Below are 22888 nucleotides of genomic sequence, written 5' to 3'. Positions count from 1 at the left end.
CATGTTTATATTAAGAGGATCACTATTTCACTCAAATTTTACGGTACTATATATTTCATTACTAATTCTTTTTATTAACACAAATAACACAGATAACTTTAGACATATCTTTCATCAATACACTATTTTAATTAATTTTAATGATTTTAGAATATGTATATATAATGTAGTGAGTCACCGTTTGAATGGTATAATTCCTATATTTACTCTTATCTTTGTATCTTTTTAACCTTATTTTTGTTTTCACTAGTACTACCAATTTTCATTATTACTTTGTATTTAGAAATAATCTATATGTGACAAAGGACCAAGGGCCTGATTCATAGCCGGACGCTCTGACCAGAGCGCTCGCTCTGAATCAGGGCCCTCCTACCTAAAAATGGAGCGCCTCCTGGCCGCTCGCATAGCTGTGGGTGACCACCCACAGCTTATGCGAGCGGCCAAAAAGATGGTCGCGATGGTCAAGACCATCGCGACCATCGGGCTTGTGACGAGACCCCCTGGTAGGGTCTCGCTGCCGCAAGCCCAGGAGTGCTTTTGGCTCTATCAGAGCCAAAAGCACTCCAACTGACATCACTAGTGATGTAAGTGGGGCCGGCTCCAGACAGAAGGCGTTCCCATGGGAACGCCTCCGTCTGGGCAGCAACGCCCCCGGCAAACCCACCAAAGGGGGCGTGCTGTCAGTCACCATAAACAGCACGCCCCCTTTGGTGCAAGACCCATAGCGACAGCTTGACTGTCGCTATGCGGGTCTCGCGCATGCGCACGACGGAGCTCCCTCCGTCGTGCGCATGCGCATTAGGGCACCATCGACCCGCTTGCGAGCGCTCGCGAGCAGGTCTGAATTAGGCCCCAAGTCTCAAATCCATATATAAAAATAGCACCTTAAGAAAAGAACATTCAATTATATATTTTAAATATAAGATCTTTTATAGGGAACTTGCGAAAGAATCCCAATATATCAACAGGGATAATTCTCACTGACAATTAAATCCCTGACAACGGTCACTAGGGAACAGAGGATTTAAATTGGGTGGCTCTGTTTGCCCTGATGAAGCCGGACATCCGATGAAATGTGCATAGGCATTTGAACCTACTGTGTCTTTCCATGTGAAAATCAGAAACAAACATGTCATTTAAATGTGTCAGTTTATGTTCAAATGTCATGCATAGCGCACACTGATATCATACCAGGGCTCCAGCCAAACTCGAGCGGCGGGGAATGGACTGCAGGACCACTCTCACTGCAGTAACAGCAGGGAGCTGTGGTGGAGGGATGCGCTATATACTAGCACGAGTCTCGAGTGAGACCCATGCCCAGTGCCCGACATAGCCGCGAGGCATAGTAGCGGCAGATGGAAGCGGTCTTCACACACTACATGCTGTCAATAGTCGCCGCTGCATACGGCGGTCTATATTTACACACTGTGCCCAGAATCGGCTGTTTATTAACAGGGGAGACTTCACATAACTAGTGTGTTTTTCTCAAACATCAGCCACCTTACATTAATGATGGCTGTCTGGATATTATTTAAATAAAAACATCCCATTATTAGTTCCAACAAGATTATAGTCTCTATTAATTATATAGAGACTATACATGATATCCACATGTAACAATATATCTCTACAGTGCCATAAGAACATCTAATTAAAAGTCAATTTAGACAATAAAATCTGCTAAGGAGCATAAAATCTGGGAACATGCACAAACCCTAACAACAGTGATAATTGTAACACTGTGATCATACTGCGCAGACCCATCGCAGAGTGATTGACACAAAGTGACCGTTTGGGGGTGGTGACGGGGGGGTCTGACCTTGTGCAATTGTGCGTGAGGCTACGATGGTACTCAATGTTACCGATGGTTTCGCTATTTTGCTAAGTATTACGGATGTGAGTAAGGGGAAGTGGGTGTCCTTATGTTAGGCTACAACAGTACTGCGATTGTAAACATTACCATATTTTCGCATCGGATCTGCGTGCGTAATCGCAGCTGCAATTGCAGTTGCAATCCGTAATGAATCAGGCCCATAGTCACATGCACAACTACAGCAAAAGACTCTAAAGCACTCTTAGCAGAGTGCAACTCAGATTCAAGCCCTATATAACACATAAAATGTGCATGCTCCAACAATGCACAGAACACATACTATTCATCACTAAAGCTGGGTACACACTTTCTCGATTGCAGGCTGAACAGGTAAAACTGTCCCGATCAGCCGTGCAGTCTGTCCCCAGTGTTTCTTCTGTCAGCCGCATACACACTGTGCAGACATAGCACAGTGTGTACGGGCTTCTATGGGATCGGGAGGTCGAATCGGTAAATATTAAACCGTACATAATATGCGATCTCCCGATCCCGACCATTGCAGGAACGTTAAAAGCCGTTTATCGGCTAACAATCCTGCATCGGGACAGCATACACACCTATACAATCCAATGACCGTTCTCTCGATATTGGATGAAAGCCCCTATGATTGTATAGGTGTGTACCCAGCTTAATGTGACTCAATTAAAACACATCTCACACAAATCACAATATTTCAGAGGGTTACAATAAGTCATCAACTAAATGTAAGGAATAAAAACTAGATAAACAAAGAAAAAGATCAAAATACTGAAAATATTCCAAAGACAAAACCATGCAGATAAGTAAAACAGAAGAGGAAGTGATTAAATATGTTCAAAGGCTTTCTGCCAAACTGGGAGAGTATGCAAAATTGTTTTTCTGTGTGTCAATTTCTCCAGAGGCTGTTTATCTAAGACATCAACTAGTTCTAGAGGAAATGCTTTATTTTCTGGACAAAGCGAGCAGTTGTTACACACATCCTTGTTGCAGGAGTAGAGGGATTTGGATAAATAAGTTTCATTGCACAGTATATGACTGGTACATTCATGTCTCCAGCAGTCACACATAGACTACGCAGCAAGTGTACAATGTTAAGTGTTAATGCACACTCATTGGGCTTGACAAAGAAAAACTATGACCCAACACCCCCAAAAATTAAGCCAACTCTTGTCATGCTAACATGACATTGTATATGCTGTTCTTACTCAGATCATTTTCCAAAGATTGACAGATAATCTGACCGCAAAATAGGAAAGCAAGTACAAAAAATAATAATCATGCTTTTAGTATAGCAACATGCTAAAAATACTTCAGTCAAGCTTGAATGTTTTTGTTATATGTGTAAATACGAATTTTACTTTCACTTGCCGTGGGAGCAGCCTAGTTTCTGCTGTAGAAGGTAATCATTCAATCTCCTAATCGCTGGATTTTAAGTGGCATTGTGATGCTGTCTTCTCAGTTACAAAAGGGTTTAGAGTTAAGGCAGAAATGATTGCCAAACAGTAACCTGACCGTTGGGATACCTTATTACAATTACAGTAATGGCTGAAGCTTATATAGATTTGCATGCTGATAGATGCCAGATATTTTCAAGATTGCACAGGCTAATAGCAATGGATACAAAAAATGTCTTCGATATAGAATTTGATCTACTTTACTACTAAAGAAGGATACAATACACTTAGTTATAACCCTTTTCCACTGACCTGAAAATCCTGGCTTATTGCACGTGAACGTGCATCAACCCGGGATGCTCCATCCAGGTCCAGTCTCCCGGGAAGCCAACCCTGCTAGCGTGCAGGGTTTTTCCCGGGAAGGATCCGGGTAAGGCTCAGTGTAAATGGGTAACCCGTTTACAGCACAGGGAGCTCAGCATTCTGGCGCAAGGAGATAATGTCATCTCCAAGCGCCGGCACTGCACCCGTGTGCAGTGTGAACGCGCCAATCCAGGGATATTCCAGGTCAGCGCCGCAGTGTAAAAGGGGTCTGCCCCGGTTTGGGAACATGTTCCATATACCGGGTTAGACCAGGTACCTTACTGTAAAAGTGGTGTTAGTAACACTCGCAAAATAACCAGTGACCAATCAGCAATCAGCTCACACCTGTCTTGAGCAACGGTGACAATGAATTTTGAATAGTTTGTCATTTTTTGCTGCAAATGTTGGAAAAGAACTAGTAGCAATTCCATTTAATAAGCCAAATTGTTATTAAACAATCAGGTTACTGCACCAACTCTTCCGCTAATCTACCTATATTGATAGTCTATGTTGTACCGTTTTTATACCTAAATTCCAGGTCTGACCCGGAGGTTGGAACAGGGTTCCAAACCGGATCAGACCCGGAATTTAGCAGGCGCCGATCCAGGTTATTCCCAAGTCGGCGCCGTACAGACGGGAGCCAGGTCTGCAGTGACCCAGCTCTTCGGCGTGGAAGTGAACGCTTGGAGATGACGTCATCTCCAAGCGTCGCTGAAGCCGGACCATCGGCCTGCATGCGGCGCACTCTAGGTCATCATGACCCGGAACGCGCCATTTACACTCCAGGGTTTCAGGGGTCATTCTCGTGTTAAACCCTGCAAGTTACCTGGGTTGGATTGCCGTGTCACTCGAACGGGGAATCCAACCCTGTCTCCTTTTACACCAAGGAGCTACCCGGGTTAACCCTGCAATAACCCTTGTTTAAGCTCTGGTATAAAAGGGGTATAACTAAGTGCAGGAACTCACACAATGTTTTATCAGAATGTTCAACATACAACAGTCAATCACTACACAAAGGTATGACTAAGTTGTAGAACACAGAAAGAGCAATACTGAATACAAAACATTACAAAATAGATTACAGGGAGCTCGCTGCAAGTACATTTGCATAATATTGCAATTTTTAAAAAAAAATGTAAATGAGTTACACCTGAAAGCTGTTGTTTTAGTCTAGCAACTTGGGTATAATGTGCATAATTAAGAAAAATATATATTTTTTACTTTATAAAACAAAGTTAGTTTATCTAAACACCCGTAGTACATCTAGCTACTAACCACAACACAAAAAGTGTTACAGCTGCCTAAATATTCATCAAAATGTTATCTTAGCAAAGAAAATCAATATTCCACCTGGCTGCGCAACAAGAGGTAATAAACAGCTGCCTCACTTATACTGTACAAAGGGGGTAAACACCAGCTCCACCCAAACATAGCATAACGTAGGTCAAAATTCTGTATAGTAAACGGCGCTAATTATTACCTGGACGAATACTTAAATGAACTTAAATACACATCTATGAATGCACCTTGAAATAGATGTGTTTTTAAGTTCAGTTAAGTACTCATCCAGGTAATAATTATCGCCGTTTACTATACAGAATTTTGACCTGTAAAATGTTATATTAGATCAGAACAAAATGTTTGTTTTTCATAGAAATGTGGAATCCAATACAGGTTGTCTCCCATATCCAAAATGCTTGGGACCAGGGGTATTTTGGATAACGGAATATTCCGTATTTTGGAATATTTGCATTTCATAATAAAATATCTTGGGAATAGGACCCCAATATACACACAGAATGCATTTATGTGTTATATATACCTTATACATACAGCCTGCAGGTCATTTTATACAATATTTTCAATAATTTTGTGGTTTAAGCAAAGTTTGTGTACATACATGAAATTCATTTATGTTTCATATACACCTTATACACACAGCCTGAAGGTTATTTTATACTGTATTTTTAATAATTTGTCCCTTAGACAAAGTTTGTGTACATTGAACCATCAAAAATCAAAGGTTTCATTATCTCAGTCATGCCAAAATTATTCCGTATTTCGGAATATTCTGTATTTCGGAATATTTGGATATGGGAGACTCAACCTGTAGATGATGACACAGTACAACGTAGCAATCTCAATACCTAACCTTATGAACTTTGGGAACTAAATTAATTCAAAAGAATAAAAAATACTAACTCAGTGCAACTATAAACAAAGAAACAACTGTAAAATGTTTTACAATGATGTTGGTTAAAGTATCAACAAGTTGTAAACAAAATAATACCAATACAGCAAGTAAGGCGTCTTGAATGTAGCTTTAAATAGAGTTATAGCTATCCTGAGAGATAATTGAAACTATTAGTGTAGTGGGTAATTAAGCAGGTGTGGACTAATTCACCTAATAATCTTGTTAGGCTTATCTATGACCATTACGGTGAGGAAGCAGTGCATTAGGTGAAGTCTGGGTAGCGTCAGCAATTATCTGGAACCTGTGGGCATTTGTGGGTTACCTCCTAAGCTGAAAAGTTTTTTGAAAAAGCAGTGATTGTGACTATCATAGTGTAATGACATGTACTTATAATACTGTATGGTTAAGAGCAACTCTTACAACTGTAAATAGTGAAGATAGCAGGCCCGCTAAACATGTGCTGTTTGTATGTTACTAAGTAATCCATTATAAAGTGTTATTGCAGTAATGTGCTACTGTGTGTGCTTGCGAAATTAAAGCACACGTCAAACATGGTATGCAAAAAACTACAGTATATTGTCCTTATATCACAAACCATAACATAGTCTTTTCAACCTCTGAGCAGTACAAAATTAGTCAATTGTCAGTATTATCGGAGAAACAAGATTTTCCTTGCATGTATTATTACAGACAAGCAAAGGATACAAGAAAGAAAGGCAACAGGAGAATTGTTGTTTTAAGGCCATAACTACACTGAAACAAGAGTTAAACTCCTGTGAATCCATAGCAACTCCCTGTATCTAAAGCTGATAGAACTGGCAGCGTAGAGAATAAGGATAAAGGAGGAGATTTATTAAGCTGCGGAGAGAAAGTAGAGAGAGATAAAGATCCAACCAATCAGCTCCAAACTGTCATTTTACAGGCTGTTTGAAAAACGACAATTAGGAGCTGATTGGTTGATACTTTATCTCCATCCACTTTATCTCTCCAAGGCTTAGTACATAGACCCCAAAGTGAGGGTGTCTGAGTTGAGAATGTACTAGTAGCACTAGCTTACTCCTACTGGCAAAATTGTAAAGTCACAAGTGTGAGACAGTGGAAGGCTCATGATTTACATTTTCCCGAGACCAGTCACACTATAATAACGCCGTAGTATTGTGACTGTGTCATGCGCTTGTAGTGCATTTTGGCATTATTACTGCGTATACCCAATTACCTAACATTACAGCACATGCTGCTCTGCAGGGTATGAAGGGTCAAATGTAATAGGGTGAGAGTTTAGAAAATGTGAGAGTTTAGCAGTAAACTCTCACACTTATTAAACTTGGCCAATGTAATAGAGTCCGAGAACACGAGTTTGCATGTTTTTAGACTAAAAAAACTCTCACGATTTAAACTCTCATCCAGATGTTTTCCCATTTTGAAGATAAAACTGGACCAATGTGAGAGATAACTGTTAAACTGTCACATTTTCTAAACTCTCACCCTATTACATTTGGCCCGAAATGTCCATTAATTTTAGCCATTAAATAAATTGCCTGTAGACTACAATACCTAGCCCAAGCCCATCTGTTAGTCTGTCTGACTGTGTGCATAATACACTACACACACTTCTGTATGATGGGAGGAAGCAGTCATTACCAGCTTGTATCCTGGCACAATGAGAACAGAAGCTTTTTGTGAGGAATTCAGATGTTTCATTAATGTTATTAAAACTAGCTGAGAGGGACGGCTGAAAAAAGATCAAGGAACATGTACAGGTAATAAGGCATGTAAAGGGAAAGAAAGCTGCTATGTATACAAAAACCTGCTTCTTAGGAAATAATCTGAATTCAATCACACTGATGGACACTATTGATCTTGCACTGTAGCTATTATGGAGTCATGGTACAATAATAAGCATGTGTCTGGGTCATAGTTATTATCAGGTAGACAGTGTTTAGAAAATACCAAACAGGAGGAAAAGAGGAGCAGTTGTTCTGTAAGTAGAGAAAAAATTGCATCCTTAATAAGTAGGACTGTGTATATATGGGTTACTCAGTCTAGAAACTGGTGAAAGGTGTTTTTTTTGTTTTTTTAAAAGAACAACGTAGAGGCTACCAAGAAATGACAAGTACAAGGATAAATTATTGATAAATATCTCAATGAAAGGTTAGGTGATAATTATGCAATATTCTAAATTGCCTGATGGAAACTAGAATCTGGCATGTGCTATACCAGCCAGGAGAAGTGGCATACGGGACTGCTTGCTTGGAGCATCCCTTAAGCAATTCACTAGGGCAGTGGGCACCAAACTTTCATGAATCATGGCTCCCTAGGGTATCAGCATTTCTGCACTGCACTTCTAGGCCAAAAGTTTCTTATTGAGTAATTCAGAAAAAAAATCTTAAATGAAGTAAATTGTGCTTAGGTTTAGTTATGTGGGGATGGACAGGACTGTAATTCTGTTTGTCCACATATTTTAAGATATGTAAACCACCAGCTCTGGTTTTGCCTATCAAATCGATCATAAATAATATGATTTGGTTCTGGACCACCAACGCGTGGCACTCCAGGGTGCCATGCACCCAGTTTGGGAACCATTGCACTATGGAATAAGCAGCATGGAAGATTTAGGGGCCTATTCATTAAACATTAAAATTCTCTGGAGATAATTAGCTTTAGAACTCTCATGGAGTTCTAGCTAATTATAGGTGGAATTCATCATTCCACCTCTCCATAAGTATCTATTCCGAAAAGCTGTCATTTTTGCGATGACAGCTTTTCGGGAAATAGATACTTTTCCCTGCCTACACTACCTTATCGCATCTGGAAACAGTGCTGCACATGCACTGTTACATCTGTAAAACCAGCGCATGCGCAGCACTGCCTACAGATGCGTTAAGTTTCGTACCCCCCCCGATCCCCCCCACCCCCCTCCTCCCTCCGCTCACCTTCCCCCCCCCCCGACTTATCTGTCCGCGCAGCAGCCTCCGGCTCCGTCCTGCTGGTCTGTCATGTGGTTTCCCAGCAGACCACATGACAGACACACATGACAGACCAGCCTCCGGAGCCTGAGGACGGAGCAGAGCGCCGGAGGGACTCGTCGGGGGACCTGCACACGCGGATACAGGTAAGTGGATTCTGCTATTCGCCACCTCACAGTGGCGAATAGTAACTGCATCAAATTCCGAAAATTGATAATTTTCGGAATTTGATGAATACCACAATTTCCACATCCCCATACTAATGTATGGGGAGTGTGGAAATTAACGCAGGGGAACTTAGCAAGGAGATATCTGTGATATCTCCTGTGTTAAGTCTGTTCATGAATACCGAAATAACGGTATTTAAGGAAAATGTCCTTAAAAACTTTATTTTAGTGTTGATGAATAGGCCCCCGAGTCAGTAAGTATTAATGTGTCTGCTTAGGAGAACTTGGGGTCTAGTGACCGTAGGTCCTTGTAGTTTAGTATACAGACAGCAGTGACGCAGAACAGCACCAATTTCAAGGTTCTAGATTTAGAAAGACCGACTTTAATCAAATTAAAATTCATTTTTGCGAATCTCTGACACAAAAGATATTGATAGGGTCTCAAAATAAGAGGTGCATGTTATATTGTAAGTGCTGAAACTACATATGATACAGATGTGAAATTAAAAGAAACACCTTCCTCACATGCACTCACAAGAAAATCTAAATCAAGTCTTAATCAAGACCTAGACATACGAAGCTAATAAAAATAATATAAAGCTAGTCCAAAAGATACTAAACATGCGATAAAACACACTAAAGCTCAAAGAGAAGAAAAAGGTGACAAAGGGTTTTGGAGACACATTAGTAAAAGTTAAAAAATAATAATAAAAGAGGGTTAAAAGGATATATTACTGTAGGTGTGGACATCTAATAGGACAAAGGAATTGCAGACTACATATATACGTATATCTATAATCCCCACTACTAGCACACGGCCCATCAGTCCACTGCCCTTGGGCTTTACAGAGTAGCCGGCTGTATTGCTGCATAGACCAACCTTGCTGTATAACAAGCAGAGCTGGATGGCATCTTCTGCCATGCTACAGGGTCAGACCGTAAGCCCTCACAAGTATACACAGAGAGCAATTCTGTCTTCATAGGAAAACATTCAGTGGGATAAATCTATTTTAAGTCTATTCACCAAATAAGGATAAGGAGAAAATGCCATAGATGTTGTCAAACTGTCTTCTTGGCATTTATTGGGTTAACCTGATTTCCAAGTTTGGACATCTCAGACATGCAAAAAAAAATAAATAAAGCATTTATGGAAACAAATATGTTGTTCTCTTGCCAGGCCACAACTTCTCGGAAACTAACAAGAGAGGAATCCTCTATCTTCCCAGTCATATAAAGTAAACCTCACTGATGTTTGGTCTGCAAAGTTCACTTAGAACTAGTGACGGCTTTGAAGCATTACACACTTTCAGCAAGGTTATGGCATTCACTCGAATGGTCGGAGCTGCTAATCTAGCGATTCCCCTTTATACTTCAGGAGACTAATGAGCACCATTTGCAATTCAATACAGATCATAATGACTGTTCCAACACCCACCATCCAATAGTTGGATCATGTAATACTACGCAAGTTCTAGCGTCAGAGCACTACAATAAAATATTTCAATGTCACATAATGGATCTCTTTCAGTGTTGAATCTTAAGCCCCAACAGAAGGGAGGAGAAAAGAAATCACTTACAATGAAACCAGGCTTGTTTATTTTTTATATATTTGATTCCCATTTTCCGCTCCTACTTCCTTTCATTTTGTTTTCTAGCCAAAGCATTAAATATATTATAGTGCTAAAAAGGTAATTATCCTTCTAAGCAAGAACCTGTATTTCTGGTTGCCATAGTGACCAGTGAACAGAACCTTCCTGAAAAAGTGAAGTAACTTAACTATAGGAATACGGCTCCATTGTAAAGTAACAGGCTGGAATCTCTTTTCTACCATCAAAGCAAAGCGTGTGCTGCCGGCCTCCTGGGGCCACAAACAGATTATTATGCAAAACACAGCAGGGGATGTATAAATAGAAGCAGTATATCATAATAGGTAAAACAGCTGAGCTCTCCTTAAGGATTGGGGCATTCAGGATAGCCTTGGGGATATAGGTGTATACACTCCCTACCCAGTGATGAAGGCACCCACATAATACTCATGACGTAATACAAAGAAAAGCTTAGAGAAGGGCACATAAATATGATAGACAGATTAGATAGATAGATGCATTAGGGATATTGTTAAATATAACCCCCAAAAGATGAGGGTACCCACAGAGCACAATACAACAGAAGAAGCGTAATGTTAGTCTCGCCCCCTCCCAATGGACCCCCTCCCAATGGACTCGCAGCATTATACAGCAATGGGATGGGGCCTAATAACATGATTAGTTTGGCTCCGCCCTCTGAGTGATCACCATCATCTCCTCTCCAGGCTCCTCCCAGAGTGGAGAAAAGAAAAGTCAGTAAGTATGTGTAGAAGAGATATGAGAAGAAGTCTATGGGGTCTATTCATAGAGCAGAGAAAAGTCCTGTTCTGCGGTAAACAGGGCTTTTCTCTGCATGTTGCTATTCACAGAGAGGGTTACCGTGGGGGAATTCATTACTTCTCCAGCAGCACCCCCCCTCCGTGGCTGAATCGCATCACCATACTTTAGCATGGGGAGTGTGATTTATTAAAGGACAGAAAGCTCTGCTCTGCTCTGTTGAGATTCCCCATCTCAGGATAGCGTAATCTGAACACCGTCACGAAGTGGGCAAGGAAGTTGCTTACCTCCCTGTCTTCTGCCCGCAGTGCCCGGCTCTGGCTCCGCCCCCTTGATGTCCCAGCAGCCACTGCAGCCTCCACTGACCTCAGCTGCCAACGCTTGCGCAGGAAGGAGCTGCCTTAGGCTCTCGGCTGCCCACCCTGGACCGCAGCCGAAGACAGGACCGCTGGATACCGGATCGCATCGCCGAAAAGGTCAGTATACATGAATTGCTACTCAACAAAGCTATATATCGCATTGAACTAATGCAATATATAGTGATGAGTATCAATTCAGTTTTCATTTTCTTTATGAATAGACCCCTATATATATAACTCCCAGCAATGAAGCCCATCCATATAATACTCATAACTCAATACGATAGAAAAGCATAGGCGAGGGCTAGATAGATAATTAGAAATAATTGCATATTCTTCACCACAGGTTCTCAAACTCTGGGCCTAATTCAGACCCGCTCGCAAGCAGGTCGATGTTAGCCCAGTGTGCATGCGCACGACGGAGGCGGCTCCGTCGTGCGCATGCGTGAGACCTGGGTAGCGACGGGCAAGCCGTTGCTATGGGTCTCGCTACAAAGGGGACGTGCTGTCGATTGTGAGTGACAGCACGCCCCCTTTGGTGGGCATGCCGGGGGAGTGGCTGGCCTACCGTCTGGGGCCGGCCCCACTGACATCACAAGTGATGTCAGTGGGAGTGCTTTTGGCTCTGATAGAGCCGACAGCACTCCTGGACTTGCGGCAACGAGACCCTACCACAAGGGTCTCGTCGCAAGCCCGATGGTCGCAATGGTCTTGACCATCGCGACCATCATCATGGCCGCTCGCTATAGCTGTGGGTGGTCACCCACAGCTATATGAGCAGCCAGGAGGCCGCTCTACAAATGAAGAACGATGGCCCTGATTCAGAGCGAGCGCTCTGTCAGAGCGTCCGGCTCTGAATCAGGGCCTCTGTCCTCAGGACCCCAAACAGTGCATGTTTTCCAGGTCTCCTCACATAATTACTAGTGAAATAATTAGCTGCACCTGTGGATCTTTTAAAATGTGTCAGTGAGTAATGAATACACCTGTGCACCTGCTCCGTGACCTGGAAAACGTGACCTGTGTGGGGTCCTGAAGACCGAGTTTGAGAACCACTGTTCTACACTATCTACACATGCCATAATTATCTAATATCAAATTTCCTAACTATCACAAACATATACAATATATTTTTCACTTTTTATTCAAAGCAATTGAGTCCCCAAATAGGTTTAGTTTTATTTTGTTTCACAGAATAAACACTGATAAAATGGGCATAGAAAAAAATCTTATATTTTGCTGTTTTAAAACATAATTCCACAATGAACGTTATTTGTCACATCACACAGAAAAAGACAGTGAGAATGCCATCTGAAGGGACACATCCACTAGCAGACATAGAACCGACTGCACGATTACGACATTGTAATGGTGCAGTCGTTTCACAGTCTGTGCTGTGCCTACCCTGAACGTTCAGTCGTTCCGTGTAGGCACAATCAGTCATCCCGTAACATGCTCAACCTGACGTTATCGTCAGGTTGACCGGCATGATCGGCCGATGCTTGATGTGTGAAACTACAAGCAGGAGTTCGCATCGCTGGTCGTTTCCGACATTTACATCCCCGATGTGTGCTCGATTACACGATTACGATGTCGTAATCGTGCAATCGCTCTACGTAATCGGGTAGTGGATACGCAGCATAACACATGAAAAGTGATTGTTGGACAATTTCAAAACAGCGACAAACGTGGCCACTTTTTAAAAAATTTGGTAGCTGAGAAATATACATCTGCATAAACACCAGTCAGTTGACCAATATACCAACAATATAACCTGTAATTGTAGAATGATTATTTTCTGCGATTGTTCATATCCTTCAAATCTACTCTCTTCCTTCTCACTTTCCTCTTGGTAAGCCTACCTTGCTCTGTATATCTATAGTAGGAACCTGGACCCAGTTGTAAATTTGATAAAAAATAAAATGAATACAAGTAATAATGGGTCTTAAAACAATAATAATTCATACACATGCTTAACATATCCAACAAGACAAATATAGATCAGTGCTGGGTGTCATATTTCTCACAGATCTCACAAGTGGGTTTTGCACATCAGCTCACAATATGACATCTGAGTTCACTTAAGCTAGGTACACACTAAACGATGTGTGTACCCAGCAATGTCACCGATGATCCCAGCACCGACAGGCTGACATATTGGGCAGATCATACACACTGGGCGATCTGGTGCCCGAGTTGCCCGATATGCCGGCCACCCCGCATGGCGCTGCATGGAAACGTCAGCCGCTTCGCCTGATCTTACATGCAGTACATAAGATCAGACGATGAGGCTGATGACCCCACGGGAGCGCGCACTACACGATGTACTGCATACACACTACACATTGTTAACGATTTGTCGGAATTGGCCAAATTGTTAATGATATCATGTAGTGTGTAGGGGTCTTTAGAGGGTCAAATGTAATAGGGTGAGAGTTTAGAAAATGTGAGCGTTTAGCAGTAAGCTCTCACATTGATCAAGTTTTATCTTCAAAATGGGAAAACATCTGGATGAGTTTAAATGGTGAGAGTTTTTTGAGACTAAAAACATGGGAGTTATTTGTTCGCAGACTCTATTACATTAGCCCCGTTTAAAACGTGTGAGAGTGCTAAACTCTCACCCTATTACTCTTGGCTTAGAGTGTGGGAAAATGCTGCGCTCACTGTCACCTCGGAATTACTAGGAGGAAGACAAAGATATAGCACTTACTTCTGATTGCAGGGCCGTAACCAGGGCGAACGGTGTCTTTGCACAGGGTGCAGGGCTCTGGGCGCGGCACAGTCGCTGCCCCACGGCCCCTGCATTTGGCTGGCAGGGTATCTGAAATGGCAACCTGTAGCTAGTATCACTGCTGCAGTGCCATCTTCAGCCTGTACAGCTCGGAGCGTCCTGAGAAGTGCCATACTTCATTGTGCTGATTTGTCACCCCCCCTGGCAGATGAAGCAATAATGGGGGGAAAAGAACTGGTGTTCAAGCAAGACTGAGGCACCAGTTGGTCAGTCAGACTAGTAAAGCCAATCTCGGACCGTTTTTTCAATCCCGGGATTCGAGATTGAAAAAACTGCCCCTTGCCCAGCTCCCACAGTGACCGGGCAGCGGGGCTTTGTAACAGCAGCCTGTAGAGGGGTGGGTGGACGGCCGTTCCAGCCGGCGCACGGCTGCGCAGCATCACCTCTGTCATCACGTCATACTGCGCAGTGCACACAGCCGTGGGAAGGGGGAGCCAGGCTGCGTCTGAGCACTCTGCTGGAGGTGCTCAGCGCTGCCCGGCATTTAAAAAAAAAAACATTTATGTCCAATCCCGAATCCTGAGATGGGAAGCTTCCAATCCCGGGATTCAATCCCGGCCAATTTTAGGTCAAAATCCCGGGATCCTGCCATTCTGCCTTGTTTTTGGTACTTAAATACCATCCGCTGTTTAAAAGGGTTACATCAGTAATTAATCATGTGAGCATTTGGCATTAAGAAGCAATGCCTAAACTCAAGCCCTGCCGAAAATGTACGTACTGGGAACAATTTTCTGTTGTTTAATGTTGACCGTTTGGCATCTTCAGTATTATTGTATATTCAATTTGTATTAAGAATGTTACTGTGCGGAAAACTTTCTGGGGTTTCCTGAATTAAAGTGAATAGTGATGTCCCCACTTTGTTTGAGATGTGTCTTCATATACTATTGCCGCGATCGTGACAAACAGCCCTTCTCAGCGTGCCAAGTTCCGTACGACTCAGATTGTGGCAAGCATCTTTTTCAGTGGAATAAGCGTCTTAGTCACAATGCAAGGCTAGATGTATGAGGACACATCTATAGGTCTTAGGAATAGGGTATTTAAGGCAAACGATACTGAAGCATTTAGCACATTCTATTTTAAGGAAAAATATTAGATTAGCAAATGAGATTTAGCCCAGGAAAAATTCATAATTTTAAGAAAACTGGAGATCCTAGGCGTCAGGTCTTGCTTACGTAGAACGAATATCAGAAAAGCACCGGGTCATGATAATATTCCCGGGAGGATACTCTGTGTAGGTGCAGATCAATCAGCAAGTGTTCTAACTAGGATTTTTAATCCTTCATTAGTGCAATATACTAATGTTTTAAAACTACATTGATAGTAACAGTTCCCAAAAATAAGGTAGTTGTGGGCCCTATTGCTTTAACTTCTCTGATTATGAAATGTTTTGAGAGAGTCGCGATGGAATATCTGAAGAGTAGCATCCCGGTGGGCTTTGATTTCCTTCAGTTCGCTTATAAAGCTAACAGGCCCACAGAGGATGCCATTCTGGTAGAAATCCATGAAGTTTTCTCACATTTAGAGAATATAAATTCTTATGTTAGGCTCTTATTTGTGGACTACAGCTCAGCCTTCATTACTATTGTACCTTCATTATTGCTTAATAAATTATTTAATATAGATTATAGTGTTTCAATATGTAAATGGTTGTTGGACTGTTTATCAAATCGCCCCCAGTCTATTAGGATTAGTGCTAAAACCTTGTCTTAACCATTAGTACTGGTGCCCCTCAGGGATGTGTTTTAAGCCTGTTATTATATTCTCTATATACTTATTGTTGTGTTTCATCTTCACGGTTGAACATGAATGTAAGATTTGCAGATGACACCACTGTTTTGGGTTTTTACTAGCGATGGAGATGAACACAAGTACAGGGCTGAGGGTTAGCACCATGTAAAGTGGGGGAGGCAAATTATCTGTCACTTAACAATAAGAAAACAAAGCAAGTTATTTTAGGAGGTCAAAAAGAACAGACCTTAACCCTCTGTGCATAAAGTGGACAGGGTGAATGAGTTTAAGTTTCTGGGTGTTAATGTTTCAGATGACCTCACTTGGGCCCCCATTTATTAATGATCGCTATTGCAATGCGATCTGGGAATGACATTACCGCCCATGATTGCACTGCAATATGCGATCATAGCGCCGGGATGCATCATCCGGGTCATGCAGGGACGCAGTCACCGTTCCTGCATGTGTTTTCCGGGATTATACCTCAAATATACATTGATAAATGGGTCCCTTGGACTTCTCACAACTCTAGTGGGAATGGCCCAGCATCACCTTTTCTGTCTACGTAGGCTGCGTGCTGCAAACTTACAAAGAAATGTTTTCATAAATGTTTATAGGTGTGTTATTAGTTATTGAGTGTACACGTATGTATTATATTTTGGCATAATATGGAAATTGCTCCCAGGTAGAACGTAGGCCTATTGATAGAGTAGTCAAAGCAGCAGAGCGGGTGATTGGTAAATCACAACCTCGTTTAGAAAATATTTATGTAAAAAGGAATATGGCAAAGACAAATAAAATGATCACAGACAGTAGTCATCCTTGTCAGAATCGTTTTGAGCTTTTACCATCAAATAGGCGACTAAAGCTGGCCACACACATAGCGATGTGCTCAAGATGAGCCGATGTGTACGATTTCCCTTGAAACTCTCCCCGGCAGCTCTGCACACGATCTGTACACAATTTGGTGTCCAATCTTCATACGATCGCTCCTGCATTCAGACTTTCACCGAGCATCGTGTCCTAGATTGTGAGATCTGTCCTACTGCACGGCAGATCTGACGATGCGATGTGTGACCAGCGGGGAAGCGCATCGCATCGTGATCGTGAGTGGGGACTCACGATTTACTCTGGATTTGGCCATATTTTACACAATCTGTCGTTCCAATGTGTCAGAATCGGCCAGATCGGGTAAAATATCGCTATGTGTGTGGCCAGCATAAAGAGTATTAAAACATGCACAAGTAGGTATAGGAGTAGTTTCTTTACGTCTTTTATTTTTTTCAGATTCAATTTACAGTGAATTGTTTGTAACGTGTTACTATTGGATTTCTTGTTGGACTGTTTGTCATTTCCCATCATTCACATTTGATGTTTTTGTAGTGAAAATAAACAATTAAACTGAATTGAATCTATACATTGCCCATATTGCTTTCGCCGTTTATAAATCACAATGGATTGAAGTGGAGGTAAAACTATAAAGAGTGAAAACAGCACAATATTAAGAGACAGGAGTCATGTTATCATGGTAATTTGCAGGCTCATGTAAACCATTTTACACTGGCACTGTACTTTATCACACGCCTACGAACATACTGATAAGCAGCACATGGTATGGCCAACTACTCTGGTGTCAAGTGTGATACCAAAGTATGAAGATAATATATCAACACCTTAGAAGACATCAGAAAATGATATGAAAATCAACACTCTTACTACTTTAATGTCTTATTGTTTTTGGCAATAAACCAGAAGGCTCCTAAACTACCCAGGAATTCTCGGAATATAATAGTGTAAATATTGGAAGAGGATGGAATGGAATAATGTGACTAATTGCTGTAGTCACATGCAAAGCTCTGACAAGGAGATAAGGCAGCGATGTGATTCTAGCAATAGACAATTTCACTAAACCTTCCCTCTAATGTTATAGCATGTACGTATGTGCACTCCACTACTTACACATACATACTGTATAGTCTGCTCCTCCCTCTAAGCTTCACAATCCGTACACAACCACATTACTTTCTTTATGTATGTATATATATATATATATATATATATATATATACAGTATATATATATATATATATATATATATATATATATACACACACAGGTAGATATTCACATATGTTTATATATATATATATATATATATATATATATATATACATATATATATATATATATATTATTGATAGATAGATAGATAGATAGATAGATAGATAGATAGATAGATAGATAGATATTTAGATAGATAGATTGTAGTGTCAATGTGCCCCAGTACACTTTTTTATGCCTAAGCTCGTTTTCTATATAGTATATACATCATTTACCACATTTATTTTCCCTTTACAACGGGCTTACTTATTTCCTACTTCTATTTTTAATATAAATGTACATGACTAGTGTACAGTACTGACATGACATGGCATATGCAATGTTAAAAATGAAAAAACAATACAGTAAGTCTATAACGCTGTGAGCTAATAAGCCATAAACACGATCTTTGCCCATGGAGAAAATTGACCCTCACACTCCTCTAGCACAATGACCACAGTCTGTAGAGTTCTTTATGTCACCTGTCATTATTTACCAGATCACATGCCTGTTAATGACAATATCCTCTGCCAGCCACCCATACCCCCTCCTGTGCCCAGACAGCAGCATTTCCAGCCACGGAGTAGTCAATGAACCTGCAAACGGGGATAAAAATGAAATAAAACCCACCTGCTTCTCCGGGATCTCCTTCTCTAGCTCCCGGTATTTATTGTGCCAAACCAGATAGTGCAGGGGGTATCTGCTCTCCGGACCTTTCCTTGCTGGCATCATCCTCGTCTCATGCTGGATTGCCCACCCTTCCTTCCAGAATCACCATGCAGAACCGTGTGGTGGAAAAGGCAGCGTGGGAGGCTGTGGAATAGACTGGGATCCTAGGGAAAGATGTGGGTGCAGGTCTATGTGCTTGGGTATGTGTGTGCTGTTCCCGCACAAGGATGGGTAGAGCAGCAGCAGCAGATCCTGAGCCCCGGACACAGCAGCAGCAGCAGCACTTGCTGGCAGTTCTCTTCCTCACTGCAGCCGGCAGCAGCTCAGACTTATGGGCATGGCTGGCAGGGGATCTCCGGATCAGTAGCAGGCAGGGAGAAAGAAGGACAGCTAGGAGAGGGTGAGGCAATGCCAGGGGCTCCTGGTGGGCTCAGGACTCCTCCCTGGCAGCGCTGTCTCAGCTCTGCTGCTGCCGTCTGTGCATTGTGCAGAGTGCTGCTGCCAGTGACAGGCAGAGCCCCATTTGCATCATGGGGGATGTAGTTCCTATTTCACTTCTCCTCTAGCAGGTGCGGCTGCTCATACAGTACATAGCTGTGCATGCATGGTCACTAACACAGCCTGTCAGACAGACAAGCAGCTGTGTCAGCTGCTCTTGTTACATGAGACACATACATTTATCTTGTACACATACAGTACAGTGCATATTTATTATATGTCATTTATACATAAATACAAAAGAAGGGGTTCAGGGGTAATAGAAGTGGCAAATAATGACTTATCTTAATATTGCAGTCTTTGCCTTATAGTAAAGATATTTTCATTATTCTTGATTGCATTATTGTTGCTATTTACAATATTGTTAATTGTTAAAATGCATTATTACATTCCCTTTGTTATTGCACTTACTGTGGCAAAAACAGGGTGACGGGCATGTTGTAATTTTTAATTAATATTCCCTAAAGGCGCCCATATACGGTGTGATATGCACCATGCAACACGACGGGGGATCCGACGGCCGACATATCGGGCGGTCCCCACACACAGTGCGAACAGGTGGCAGACTGCCCGATATGCCGGGACCCCCCTCCCCCACCCGCATAGCGCTGCATGGGATCGTACATCGCAATTAAGTGTTAATACATCCCACCCAATAATGTAAATGTGCCCAGTTGGATAACTCAACATGTACTGTAAAAAAACAGTTATCACCTGGGGTTATCAAGACAGCCAGCTAACCAGAGTCACAGACTGCTGTCTAAAATCTTTCTGTACAATTCCATTTGGCCATGTTGTGTGGAAGTGCCAGTCAGCTCCAGGACCATTCTATTCAGAAAAAAACAACGAGGGCTGATTGAAAAGTAAAGAAACTGCCTCTGTTTTTCTGTCCCATAGGTAGACATGTTAACGCTATGCTCAGCTGATTACTGTGAAGCTCATACATCGATGTGTCTGAGCCTGCGGTTGGACTGCCATAGTCTTCTTTGTTTGGTCACAGCGAGTGAAATATCTTCGTACGTTACGTCATGGCGGATGAGGAAGACGTGTCTGTGAGATTACATCAGAGATGTGTGATTGAATTTTGTGTTAAACTTGGAAAAAGCAGAAATGAAACTCATGAAATGTTACGGCAAGCATACAGCGAGAAACAATTAGCCGTGCTGCAGTATTTCGGTGGTGGAAGCACTTCAATGAGGGTAATATGCGAGTGAATGACGAAGTGTGTTCTGGGAGACCTCTGCCGCGGTTACAGATGTCAACATTGCCAGAGTTGCGGAGATGTTGCGAAATGACAGAAGTTTAACTTTACGCGAACATTCGGCTTCACTTGGCATCTCATTCGAACGGGTTCAGCATATTGTGATAATAGAACTGAAAATGCATGGTGTGTGTGCCAGGTGTGTACTCAGAAATATTACAGAAGAGCAGATGCGATGAAGAGTTGAATCGTGCAAGCACACCATTTTCCTGACATCGATTGTGACGTGTGACAAATAGTGGAGTCATCATTATGATTCGGAATCCAAACAACAGTCCAGTGTATGGAAACAATTGCTCTTCAGACTTTGATTGTGTTTCCAAAGCACAAAAAGATATTATCCACCAAAAAGCAGATAGTTACACGCTGTGATCTAAATATAATTAGCGCAAACAAATTATACAATCACAAGGTACAGTCGATACATACGCAGGCGCTCTGGATCCGGATTTCAGGCATCAAAGGTGAAGCCTGCGTCAGAAGAAAGAACAAGCAGACTAACTACTGGAAATAGAGCGTCCGTATATGTAACCTTACAGAGATAGGCAATACAATAAAAGAAGTTGGCATAATCTCATTGGTTCTTCTTCCTGGTTCTTCTGTTACAATACAGTTCATAGGTCAGTTTGTAAAATCACAGTCCAGCCTCCAACAGCTCTTTGTGTCCATTTAACCGCTGAATAACAAGTCTAAACTGGCTGCATTACAGAGTACATTTTAATGCCTAACTCTCTATGATCCATAATTTGCAGACACATGTTGCGATTTCCCCACCAAAATGGAACCGGAAGTCTGCAAATAAACAGTGATTTAGAATAGCACCAAACACGGTCTGTTTATCATGTACTAAACCTGAGATCTTAAAATACAGTCGCTTCATTACATACTTAATAATGAATAAAACCTTGGATATAGACCTTAATGCTAGGGAACCTTTTTATGTAAGTGTGCAGTGTGTAAGTGTAAGGATAGTAAGAAAAGCCGCTAGTTAGCGTTGTGCGTCTACGTGTTTGTGAAGTACACCGTGGTACGTGTTTTGCAGGATTGGTCATATTATATGTTTTAGTAAATGTATGTATTTACTGTATATAATGAGGACTTTTAACATTGTTCTATTGCGTAGGAATCGCACGACGCTAAATAATAGCATCGCCGTATGTACTTATAATGTGTGAGATTCGCTAAAATGGCGTAGTGCAGATTTTAATATTAACAGATTCCGTCTCAGCCAATTATCCGGTTTCGACAATATATATATATATATATATATATATATAAATATTCCAACATCGAGCGGCACTCCATGGACTTGTCACCAAAATAAATCAAATAAAGGTAAAATAAATCAAATAGCCAGCTTTTCAACTCCAACGTTTCGGGTCTTTATTACCCGTTTTCAAGGATACACAACACTGTTGAAAAGCTGGCTATGTGATTTCTTTTACAAGGTGACAAGTCCATGAAGTGCCGTTCGATGTTGAAATATTGCATGCTGTTTGGTTCTGGCACCCTGGCAGTTTTCTTACAGAGGACTTGGGAGTACCGATCATTGGGAATATATATATATACATATATATATATATATATTGTTCCCATTGAGATAAATACACATTTTCATATCATATACACTGTATATATATATATTTTTATATATATATATTTATATATATATAGTGTGTATATGAGTGGCCTATTGACACCTACTGACTGCGATATAGTTGGTTCCTACCCGCCTGGCTGCTGTTTGATGTTGGTGAACGGCGGCGTGCCTGGAAGGCTGGCACTGGAAGAGTTGCTGCTGGGGCAGGCTGCGGCGGGGCTAGCCAGATCATGGATGATGGATCATCAGCAGGGAGGGACAGGGCGGTGGGCCGCAGACCCGGTGAGTCACTGTGTGCAGTGTCCACACACACACACACCGTTCCCTCATGCGCAAGCAGGTGGCCATGTACATAGTCTCTCTCTCTTAGAGAGCACCGCGCAGACAGCCGCATGGGACTCTCTGGGAGAAAAGGCGGGACCACGTCACGATGATGTCACGTTATACTCGCGCAGTACTCCTCTGGGAGCAATGTGTTCAGGTGATTTCTAAGGGCCCTTTGGGTCCCTCCGGGCCCTAGGCGAGCGCCTAAGATGCCTAGCGGGAAATCCAGCCCTGCCCTTATGCAATGCCCCCTGTTGTAGTG

The 22888-nt window shown here is 41.9% G+C and overlaps 1 protein-coding gene across 4 annotated transcripts in view; it reads right to left on the bottom strand.

Annotated features, from left to right (window-relative positions):
• ANKRD13B (ankyrin repeat domain 13B) overlaps positions 1-19442 on the bottom strand; it is a 249230-nt gene extending 229788 nt beyond the window's left edge. For all 4 annotated transcript variants that reach the window (XM_088477768.1, XM_088477769.1, XM_088477771.1 and 1 more), the window contains exon 1: positions 18905-19442. In XM_088477768.1, coding sequence (XP_088333894.1) covers positions 18905-19006 — 102 coding nt within the window. In that variant the 5' untranslated portion in view covers positions 19007-19442. The remainder of the gene's footprint in view (positions 1-18904) is intronic.
• Between the last annotated feature and the right edge of the window lie 3446 nt (positions 19443-22888).

Source organism: Taudactylus pleione, unplaced genomic scaffold (genome assembly GCF_031769625.1).
Source record: "Taudactylus pleione unplaced genomic scaffold, aTauple2 ptg000203l, whole genome shotgun sequence".
NCBI classification, from domain to species: domain Eukaryota; kingdom Metazoa; phylum Chordata; class Amphibia; order Anura; family Myobatrachidae; genus Taudactylus; species Taudactylus pleione.
Note: the sequence above shows the minus strand (reverse complement) of the source record. Positions and strands in the feature narration are given on the sequence as shown.